Raw genomic sequence first — 11,700 nt, 5'->3', positions numbered from 1 at the left:
GAAGAAGAAGAAGAAGAAGAAGAAAGAGAAGAGGGAGAAAGAAGAAGGAAAAGCCTGGGAAACTATGTGTCCTAAACTGCTTCGATGAGGATTTGGGTGTTAACGATCAGAGCCCCTGTACTGGCAGCTGGCTGATTACACGACGGCGTAACATGGCGTTGGCCTTCTTTCGTTCGTAGTGGCATCTGGCATGCACCTGTCGTGGCGGTTGGCCGTTAACCGTTTGCCGTTGCACATGTGGACCTGCATGGCATGGCATGGCTGGTGCTTGCCCAGGGCGCCTGCACTGCTCCGCACCGCTACCACAGCCTCATTCTGATGTTGCCAACACCACTGATACATGCCCTCCGATACATGCAGGCGCATTAAAACCGGCGGAGCTCTGTACGACGGCTGAGGCGCTGCAGGCCGCCAGCGCACGCAGCGCCGCTGCACGCAACGCCATCCAACACGCAGCATCCGCAGGGCCCCCGAATGCGGCGGTAGGTCTGGCGACTGCTAGGGGGGTGGAGGTGGAACCTGCCGCCGCAGCTGGCAGCGCGGCACAAGCGGCGGCTGGCGGCGCCATGCCAGCGGGGCCCGCGACGGCGACTGACGCGCAGCGCGCCACGGCCGGGACCTCCCTGGTCGACCCCGGCGAGCACCTGTCCTCCCTGTTTGCTGCCGCCTCACTGCGCATTCGGGAGCTGCGGCCCCAACACCTGGCCCGGCTACTGCATGTGCTCACCCAGCCACACGCCCTGCAACACAAAACACGACAGCAACTGCAGCCACCAAGGCAGCCGCCACGGCAGGAGCAGCCGCAGGAGCAGCAGCGTGGTGGATTCGGTGTTCCCGGGGCTGTCCCGGCGGGATTGGAGCCGCAGGGGGCTGCGGAGATCCAGGACCCGGTCTTCATTGGCTTCGTGGAGGCGGTAAGCCGGTAGTCGGAGTGGCGAGTGGGTGTTACGGCGGGCTAGGTGGGTGGGTCGCACCAGGGGAACCCGAATGCCGCGCGACAGGGACGTGCGCGTGTGAGAGTGTGAATATGTGTGAGTGATGAATATGTATGGACACCTAGTAAAGGACCGGGAGAGGAGGAAGCATTGCTGCCAAGCAGCAAGCACAAAAGGGCAAAGGCAAGCAACGAGTGACATGTGGCTGCCGCGCCGCCGGTCAGTACTGCTGCACGCTTTGGTTCCCCTAAAGGGGACGAAGAAGTTACCCCATATAAGCTCTTGTCCCCCGCGGCCGCCGTAACACCTGTGTGGAGATTTCTCTTACGTACACCTCCACCACCATACGATCCACCACGTTCCCTCTTCTTCACGAACCTTTCCATTACCCCCTCGTTATCCTCTCCGCACCCCGCTTGGGGGCTGGGCGCCTCAACACCTCCAGGCCCGAACCCAGCTGCTGCACTCAGCCCCCTCCGCATTCTCCGACCTGGCAGTGGTGGCCTCTCTCGTCACAGACCTCACCCACTTCGCCATCGGCAGCAGCGGTGAGCGCCGCCCCGCGGATGGACAGCCCCATGGTGCCCCGCAAGCCCCCACGCACACTAGCAGCGAAACAGCGGAGCCGATGACGCCGGTGACCACAGCGGCGGTGCTGGATCATCTGGCAGCTGCAGCGGCGCCGGCTGTGGCGGCTGCAGGGTCGGCTGAGGAGCTGCGTTGGTTAGTTGCGGCCTTCTCGGCGGCGGGTCACTTTCACGCGGAGCTGTGTACTGCGGCGGCGGCACGGGTGCGTGGTGGCTGCTGCGTGGGCGGGGGTGGGCGGAGCTCCGGAGGCCGGTCGTAGCTTTAGCACGTTCAGAACTCGGATCGATCTTGACGGACATCTCTCTCACTCGCTAGGTTCCGTCGGTCGGGTCGTTTTGGTCCCTTGATGTGGGTCGTTTGTGTCGTGTAGAAGAAAAAACGTTTTTGTCGTGTATACAATCTGACGCCGTGGCATACGATCAGTACCGCCACCACCTGTGCGATGCACCTTCGGTGTGTGAGGTCGTCTTGCCCGCAGCACCAGGTCAGGACTACCGCCGGCTTGGGTGGCAATGCCCTCGTAGCCCCAATGGGGAACGCCTCTTCGCCTTCGCGCCAGGTCAAGGATTCCAGCCCTTTCGCACATTGATGCCCACTCCTAATGAGTGAGGCCCTCCCGCCTATTTTCACTACCGAACAACGGTAACGGGAACCTGCCCGCCCCGTGCATTCGCGATGCGCTTGCCTTGACTTACACCCCCCGCCTGGCCTTATCTTTCCTCCCGGCCCCTCCCGCTCCGTTCCGTCCATCCATTTGTACAGCTGGAGGCCCTGGCCGGGCAGGTTGACATCAGCCGCATCGCGCGGGTCCTTCAGAGCTCTACTTCGGGGGACCAGCGGCAGCGGCGGCAGCGGCAGGGCTCTGATTTGGGTTCTGCGGTGGGCGAGGTGGTGGCTATGGTGGGTGCGCTGCAGGCGCTGGCGCAGCTGGGCTTCCACAACCAGGCGGCGCTGGATGCGGTGCAGCCCGCCGTGGCGGCTGCAGGGGCGGCGCTGCCGCCGTCAGTGCTGGTGGAGGCGCTGGCAGCATACGCGGCATCGGGCGCGCCGCCGCTGGCGCTAGCGTCTTCCCTGGCGGCGACGCTGCTGAAACACATACGCGAGGGCGAGGCGATGCCGCTGCCGTCTAACATTCAGCGGCATTATTCGTACCCGCACCGGCAGCAATGGCAGCACGAGCAACAGCGGCATCAGGAGGAGGCGGAGCGATCAGAGGGGCCTGCCAGGCAGCACGACCGCGGGGTGGTAACGTCGGTGAATTACGAGGGGCTTTGCGAGTTAGGGGTGCTCGGGATTGGGGAGGCTGAAAGTGATGCGCTGCTCGCGGCGTGTCGGAAATGGCGAGCGTCACTGCTATACCCTGGAGGCCTCGTAGGCGACTCGTCTGGGAGTGTGAATGAGATACGTGGTGCAGTGGTTGACGCAAGCGGTCCTGAGACTAGGGGGTCGGGTACAGCCTCGCGCCTGGCTAATGGTGCTGAGACATGTGTCGGCAAAGTTGTTTGTAGAGAGTTCCCGCGGGGCTTTGATAGGTGCTCTGAATTGATGTTGTCACTGCAGGGCAAGGAACGATGACCCGTTAATGCGATGTGACTTGTGTCTTTGAGTCCAAACTCTTAAGATGCCACGAGGCGATGTGTCTGAGGAGAGACATAACTGAAGTCAGAGGCTTTAAAGGGTCAATAAATAAAGCCACCATGCCTTGCGATGCCTAGATCTTGCGCATCAGATTGGCGGTTAGGAAACCGTCATCGTGCACAACTACTGCAGATGTGCAGGTCTGTACAAATCTGCAAAACACCACAGCGTAAACAGTTAAGGTTTGATGTTAGAGTTATTAATTTAAGGAACATAGCGGACCTCGACATCCCGATGCTTGAGAGCTGGGACCATTTCGACAGAAAAGCTGTCTGCCCGAAGTACTGACTCGTTCAGCACCGGAGGTGCACTGTTCGTCTAACCTTTTTTTATAAAAAATAAACCTTAGATACCACTCTGTTTTGCTCGGCCCGGCAAGGATGGGCAAGTACTATGCTGTGCGAGTAGGCCGCCGGCCAGGCGTCTACCACGAATGGTCTGAAGTCCAACCCCTCGTGAGCGGCTACCCGGGAGCTCAACACAAATCTTTTAGGTCACGTAGCGAAGCCGAAGCCTACTTGTCGGAGGGTTCTGCGGCTGCTGTCGGCAGGAAGCGGAACCGGAACGATGATTACGGTTACATTGATGATGATGATGATGACGATTACCGCCCTCAAATGCGAGAGCCACCTTCCCGAGCCCGGCGCACCGAACCCCTGGCTGACCACGGAAGTTACCCAATGGTCACGTCGGGGATTTTGATAGCCACGAGCGCCCGGGCTGCCCCCCTCAATTTGTCCGCGGCTGGCGGCACCTATAACTCGGCTCGAGAACCTGATCGTGGTCGCTCAGGCGCTGCCTCTACGGCCAGGGGCCGCTATGACCCGGTCGTGGAGGGGCCATGGCAGCCCATCCGCTCTAACTCCGTGTACGAGCTGGTAAGGGGGCGGGCTTGCGGTTACAACTGGCCCGTTCCACCAGTCTATTTCCCCCCCCCCACACACACACCTTTGCGATATCGCTGCGCGATATCTGTTGCTTGCTGCTAAATAAAGACAGACGTGCGATGTTTTCCCTTCCATGTCCCTCGCTTGTCGACCGTTGACGGCGTCGTCTGCGCTTCTCTGTCCCCTTCTCTAACACATGCACACATGTATTGCCTACCTGCTGCTCTACCAGCAGCTCACCTTTTTATATAAACGCACAGAGAGACACAACACATGCACGGCGCCCTCCTAACGCGCAGGAATTCGACGGCGCCGCGCGTGGTAACCCCGGCCAGGCGGGCTGCGGAGCCGTGCTACGATACAATGGAAGCGTGGTAGGCCATGTCCGTAGTTGCCATTGACCCGCCACGACAGGCATACCAGCCCTAGTGCACTCGGTACTGTTTATTTGGACTTGCAAATTTCGGAGCACGGCTGATGGTTTCGTTCGGATTAGGTCAAACAATTCCACCAAGGGCGAGGCGGGCGGGATACGTGGGAAAGAGCTCAACCCGTCGCCGCCCTGTCCGGTACGGTAACGTACGGAGACGGGGCGCAAGGGTGCGCGTCAGGCTGCACCGCCAATCCAATGACGTCGCGGTTCGGAGGCCGCTCCTAAACTCGCTAACGCTGAGTTTAGTGTTGCAATGTTGCACAAAGCGCGCGCCTCTCTCCACAGGCGAAGTAAGCCGGGGGGATGAAAACGGTCCGTGGCCTCCTAGGGGACCTGCAGCTGCCTGGGGCCTGTTTGTTCCCCTGCTGCCGGCGCATTGCCTTGGGTGCTTCGCTGTGCTGGGACATCGCCGGTTGAGGTCAGCGCACCCTCCTCTGACAGCTGTCGCGCTTACATCCTGCCGTGCGGCCCGCCCGCCAGGTGTGCCGACTACGCAAGTACATGGGCTCACGGTTCACCAACAATGAGGCGGAGTACACTGCATTGATTGAGGGCCTGAAAGTGAGTGTGCGGTGCATGTTGCTGCTAGTACGGCAGCGGCGACAGGGTCTGACTGCTGTGGGCGGGTTTGGGATAACCCGGATAAGGGAAAATTTCTCGGCGGCCTTTTGGGGGGGGGACCGGATTGGGGCCCCGGCGATGACCGCGACAGCCTTTCAAGGCGGGTGGCGTTTTGGTTTGCAAGGATACCTGTCTCTTAACCTTATGCCGTTAGCGTTAACCACTTCTAAGGTGCCCCGTTCCTGCCTATTAGCGTCGCCACTAGAGCCCCGGCCGGTGCTGTCCGGGCCCCCCTCTCTCTCTCTCCCCGCGCGCTCTGCCCTCCCCTGTGTGCCCCCTGTCTCGGCGCTCCCTTAGCCCGCTCCTCACCGTCCTTGTGGTCAGGGCATCTGGACGTTCCGGGCATTCCTGCAGCTAAAACGGATGTGTGATTATTTCCTCACCCCCCCCTGCTCACCGGGCCCACGAACTCGCCCAGATGGCCCGGCGCCTGGGTGCCACCTGCGTGCACGCCAAGGGCGACAGCAAGCTGGTGGTGATGCAGGTCGACGGCAAGTGGAACATCAACAAGGACCACCTGAGGGCCTTATGTGAGCAGGTGCACGCAGAGACGCGGCTGCTAAGCGAGTTCGAGATCCGCCATATCCCCAGGTGAGAGGTGGGACGGCCGGCCAGATGAATGATCAGGTATGAGGTAGGGGTTGAGCGGAGGATGGGTTGTTCGTGCTGGGAAGATACCTTAATGGCCGGTTCCTCGGGCCGTGCCGGGCACTTCACGCATTTGCACAGCTGAGAAGGCGTGGACTTCCTGCCCGCTATCGATGGTGGTTGTGGTGGTGTCGATTTTGCTAAGCAACTCAGAACCAGGTCGCCCAGTGTGTGCAGCGGACTCGGTCAGTGGTTTTCGAGCTGGCTTTGAGGTAGCGGAGGGTGGTGCAAAGGGCATGGGGTGAATTAAGGAAGGGAGGAAAGCGCCCTCTGCTGGTGGGGGTGTGGATGGATGCAGTTGCAGCTGCGGGTCCGATGGCCACAGGCCAGGGGGCGTAAAGACGTTCACGTTCCATTTCGCACCGTGGGGGGCCAACTCCTATCGCCGCTTCTCGCTCGTTGAGATGCTTTGGTTTGGTGCTTCGCAGGGAATTGAATGCCGAGGCTGACAAGCTAAGCAATGATGCGATAGATCTGGCCTAACGGGCATGGCCTGCTGACCGACCTACTGGAGGAAGGGCTGATCCCGTTTGAGGACGGGCCCCCCCTGGCGTTGTGCGGGCAGTCCTGGGGCCTTGTTGGCGCCACCAGGGTTGGGGACATCACGGGATTGAGGCACTTGCGGATTGGTGAATAGAGATTGGGATTTGTGGGATTCTTTGAGGGGGTTGTGTGAGGTTTATTTTTTGTTGAGGTTTGCGGTTTGGGGTGTGCTACGACACGAAGAGGAAGGGTGGATGTTATACGAGGTTTTTGAGGCGTTTTGGGTTTGGGGTACTCGGGGTACGAGGTGTTTGGGGTTAGGTGTTTGGGGTTAGGTGTTTGGGGTTTGGGGTGCAACGTACGAGGTGTTTGGGGTTTGGGGTACGAGGGACGAGGGACGAAGTGTTTTGAAATTATGTGGTTGAGGTTTGGGGGTTTGAGGTGTGGGGTACGAGATACGAGGTGTTTGGGGTTTGGGGGGCTTGAGGTGTTGAGGGGTACAAGCGGTTTGGGGTACGCGGTACTAGGTGTTTGGGGTTGGGAGGACACATGCACGCGCGTGTACGGTGTATGTGTGGACGCGGCAGGGGGCAGGGCGAGGGTATGATGTGATCGCGAATGGGGGGGAGGAGGGGGTTTTGATGGAGGGCTGGAGACACGCACACGCACACACACATCCCGCACGGTTGACAGCTATTGCGTATCAGCAGCAGCAGCAACAGTAGCAGCAGGAGTGTGTAGTCCTGTTAAGCTCCCCCGGTACTGCGGTATTGGGACACGACAAGAACAAGGCTGCGGAAACGATTCAGCAGGCGGCTGTGATAGTTGGGTTATTGCATTTTGAAAGGTCTCGGGGATTGACACTGCTTCCCTTATCTCCACTTTTGGTGGTCAGGATTGCCGTCACGTAAGTAGCTAAGCAGACACGACAATAGTCCTGCTTTCCTGTCGGGTGTCGATCCAGTTGGCTGCATGCACGCATGCCATGGGACCTGAGATCTTTGTTTGCATGGCAAACTTACGTAGTTGTGAGCCGTTCGCGTGTATTGGCTTCTGGTTGGCTTGCTGCAGGCGTCTGGGTCTTGTTTGCCGCAGTGCGGAATTCGTCAACTCCAAAGTAGGAGCCGTTCACCATGCGCCCTGACAATACCAAGACACTGCCAAGGCGTTCGTTCTTGTACGCGTTTTTCGCTGTCGGGTGCATGTTTCCCGGTCGAACGCCCGGCATGTTGTGTTCTTCTTGCTTTGTGGGATGTTTATCAGAGAAACATGTGATGATGGCAGTTGAGTGTTTCGTGAGCTTGATTGCAAGATATGCTCAACAGTGGTGCTGCGGCTGCTTACTCCATTTCCTGGCCTTTGTGCATGGATGCGTATCAAACCCGAATGCGCCCCGCCAATCGCCAGCCTAGTACATGGTACGTGGTGTGGTCTGTCCAACGCGCCAAAGTAGGTCTGGGTAATATTACAAACGCTATAGCCGGAATTTCGATGCAATAACTTGGTTTGCAGGGTCCTGCTGGGAGCTGAATCGGGGATGGCAGCCCCCCTTATTATACAGCATGTGGTACTCGCATTATATGAATATGCATGCAAGGGGTGCGAGGTTAAGGGCGGGTTGAGGGGGTATGCATCCACCTTTGCTGTTCACCAAACGTTCCAGGTGCCTCGGGTGCCCTCGCTTTGATCATTATGATTGCTACGGAGAAGAGAGCACCCACTTCTGTAAGTACTAAAAGACTAATGTTTTTAGAAATCACATTTGCTTAAATCAAAGGTTACAATTCATAGCCAAGCCGGATAGCCGTTTAGCAAGATATCGCTCACAACACGTCTCGAATGTGTAGCGCTTCCTTCTGTGTTGACAGCTAGGAATCATGCTGGAACTGTGGAACCTGCCGTGCATTGCGGAGGGCCCTACGGCGGCGAGTCATTATACAGAACATGCACACTTGCATAGGTTTAAGTATTGGCGGTATGTATAAAGCAGCATATCTCTCCTCAACTTTCAATCCAATCATTGCGGAATTGAACATGAATCGCCAACTCAGCGCCTGCGGTGTCGCCGACCTCCTTTCACTTCATGGCTTACAAAGGGTTTCTCCTACATATTTAAAGGTCCCATATGATGAGTTGGCCCATCGCATTGCAGAGGTATGGGAAGGTTGCGCCCTGATGCTTCTTCCAGAATGCTTGGCTCATCGTCATTTCACTGATCCTTGTAGGAAGATGTATCCTTGCTTGCTGCTTCTGCATTGCAGAAGCTAAAGCTCCATGCATCTCAACAAGGTGCGTTCAGTAGTCCTGATTTCTCAGGACGAGGTCCTTTTTGTCCTTTTCGTCCGCTTCAGTATTTTCTTTCCTCGTAGGTGTTATTATGGATGAAGGCTGGAGTGTATCTGTTAAGCCTCGCGTGACGACTCGCAGCAACGGTCGTCCAGGGCGGACAACAACCAATACTTACATTTCACCATCAGGAAGATCTTTCCGTTCACATGCGGCTGTCATCGCATTTCTACGGGAATCGATTGGGTTATCCCTGCAGTCTCCTTCACGTGGTGACAGCTTCTCCAGCCCCACTTCGTCGGACTTGTCGTCGGAGGGGGGAAGTGATACGGAGGAGCGTTTCGCAAAGCGTACAAGAATTTGAGGAATCTTGTTTTTGTGCCGCTTCCTTTTGTGTGCGTGTTTTGTATTTGCTCTTTACACCAATGCTGTCGCCTTGCGGACTGTGAAGTCCGCATACGGGGGCCAGCAAAGGGGAGAGGAGCGTTTACGGCCAAGTCGGCAGGTACCGCATCCGTAATAGATGTTGGTGCTGCTGGGCCCGTCCAGTACCGGCGCAGAGAGATCTCGCTGGGAACACCGGGTGCTGTAAATTGCACTCATCATGACGCAACTCCATTTGGGGAGGCATCTGTCTAGGTGCCCAGGATCATGACCTGGATGCGTCGCCTTCCACATTATTTGCTGCAGCTTAGCTGATTATCAACGAGATGATTCGGCGGACATTTGCAGAATTGGATTTTGTTGACGTCGGGGCTCGTCGGAAAATCCCATGGCTGACAAGCAGAAGTTGTAACTCTGCCAGCATAATCATTATGCAATTAACGCTTCCACCAGGCTGAAACCTCGCCTTCCCTTATCATAGTGCTGAAGCAGTCCAGTAAAAGTCGGGCGCGAGCACCGGGCCTCCGGATCACCTCTGGTCTGGGAAGGTTGGATCATAACGTAAGAAATGTGTTTCTATCACTCGCGTTGCGTACCGTAAGGTTAAGATAATTGCATTTGTTCGCGGCAAAGATACTGCCGCAACCTTTGGACAATGGATGCGTCTATGATCAACCGCAAATTGCAGGCGTGGAAACTTCAAAGACAGGATCAGTACTAATGTTGTTTCTTGTCGTTTGGATGATGTCCCTTGGGTCCATCTGAGCAAGTCTTCGCACACTAACCGAGCCCGATGTCACCCAAGAATTAACCCCATCAAGTGAGGCGTTTAATAGCTGTAATCTGTAACACCATTGATGAAAAACGCAAGCAATTGCTCTTATAATTCCGCATCGGTGTGCAGTTACTAAGTTCCGAGCGTCATCCAAGAAGTCCGTCGGGACTCCGAACCCACCCATGCCGTACGTAGCTTTGGCGTGCAACACCGAACGAAAACCGTATAAGCAAATCCTGAATGCCCTCGCCAAGCCCTTTCGCGTTATGCAACAGCACATAGATGAGTGGCGTTGAGCATCCGAGGAGCCCGTGCAAGCCTGCGCAGCCCACGCGCTGGGTTAGGGAGTCCGCGTTAACAGATGGAACTTATGCAATTTCTATTCCTGCAACCATCTTTGGGCTTCCCCGTACATTGATATCTGACACCTTCGTACCAGCACGAGTCACCTTGCACATCCTGGTTTCCCATGTATCTAAAGGGCCAGCATGCAGCGGCCTCGAAGCCGTGTAACCACATCTGCGACCCACAAGGCCTATGGCACTGAGTATTCTAGCACCAGCTAAACGCCCACGCAAGGGAAGCAACCCTTAAGCCACGACGAAGTACTGCTCCCGGGATGCACGTCTGTAAGTACCCTGTCCTTGACTGCAGAGAGATATGGCGGCACCAGATGGAGGCACATTTGCAAGGGATCGCTGGGTTGTGGGCAAATTAGGCACGCATCCTTGGGCACCTGTGACCAGGAGAGAGGCTTAACATAGCAGGAAAACGATGCAAGCATGCATGAAGACTGGTGGCTGGTAGAAGTTAAGGCCTGACTTCTGCTCCCGGAGGTTTCGGATTTAAATCCGCCTGTCGACCCCTCAATGAATGAGGGTTGATCAATTGGGAGGTGGCCCCACATCTTGAGGACGGTACATGATGTGATAATAGCACCTTGCGAACGAAGTTGTGAGCGCCGATGACCCGCTAGAGTCGATTAATGCGGGTGGTAAGTTGCTGAAACCAATGAATTCATTTTCAATACTAGGGTTTGGCACTACTGGTAACGCGCGACCATTGTCCCCGGGAGATCCCGGGGCCCAGACCTATCAGGGTCGAAAATCCTCCCGAATTATTGGGGAAGGCAGGGTTTCGCAGGATAGCTGCCATGGGTAAAGATATACCCCCTGTTCAACATATCATACATTCTGAGGCCGGATGGGGTGAATGGATTAGGATGCCCCTCTCACAGGGGAGAGCAGGAAACTGCCTCGGGAAAGGGGGCCGCTGGTGAAGCTATACCACCCTGTAAGAACGTCATGAAGACGTAATGGCAGGCAGGCGTACATGCAGGCGAGACGGGCAGGCATGAAAACATTCATACCTGCATCCAACTAGGGCTGCGAGCAGGACTGCGTGTTGGTTGGCGGGGGAGGTGGTGTGCGTGGCAGGTGTCTATGTTTGTGGACTGGTGTGTCATGTGCTTTTAAGACATGGGAGGCGTGTGTAGGTGTATGAAGGCGAGACAAGAGTGCATCACTACATGCTGTTTTGCGAACGAGCGTGTACACCCCGCGGAGTAACCCCTTCAATGTGTCCCCAAACAGCGGATTCACATTTACGAAAGGGGGTCAGTAGCCTCTACACCCCGGTAAATGTTACGGAGGAGTTATCCCCCCCTCTAGTGCCATACGAAAGGTCAAAGCTTTAACGCAGCTGTAGCTGATCCCTCATGTCCAAACCCTAAAGCGAGTTGTGCACGCGAAGCCAAGATGCACAATGAGTTTGTTGTATAGTCAGGCCTGCTTATCTGCCCGCGTGCATGTTTGATAACGGCAGTTGATGGTCCCAACTCATCGTGTCGCAACTGTCCACCGAGCACAGACACATGCATGGTATTCATGCACGGTAGTGTCGCTAGGAAACACCTCATAGGGGGGCTGATGCACGACCAGCAGACACATGCGCCAACAATGGTTTCCTGTGCGAAGCAGTGCCCAAGCTAGCGAAAGTGCGGAGAAACCAGAGTCAATGCAA

The 11,700-nt window shown here is 56.6% G+C and overlaps 1 protein-coding gene across 1 annotated transcript; it reads right to left on the bottom strand.

Annotated features, from left to right (window-relative positions):
* Positions 1-1,540: 1,540 nt before the first annotated feature.
* On the bottom strand, positions 1,541-7,709 carry VOLCADRAFT_78899 (uncharacterized protein; the record flags this gene model as incomplete). The annotated part of the gene is made up of 2 exons (XM_002945830.1): positions 1,541-1,736; positions 6,370-7,709. A coding segment is annotated over one exon (348 nt), but the record flags the coding sequence as incomplete, so codon positions are not given.
* Positions 7,710-11,700: the final 3,991 nt, after the last annotated feature.

This window comes from Volvox carteri, assembly GCF_000143455.1.
Source record: "Volvox carteri f. nagariensis unplaced genomic scaffold VOLCAscaffold_1, whole genome shotgun sequence".
Lineage (NCBI taxonomy): Eukaryota > Viridiplantae > Chlorophyta > Chlorophyceae > Chlamydomonadales > Volvocaceae > Volvox > Volvox carteri.
This window is presented reverse-complemented; position numbering and strand designations above follow the sequence as displayed.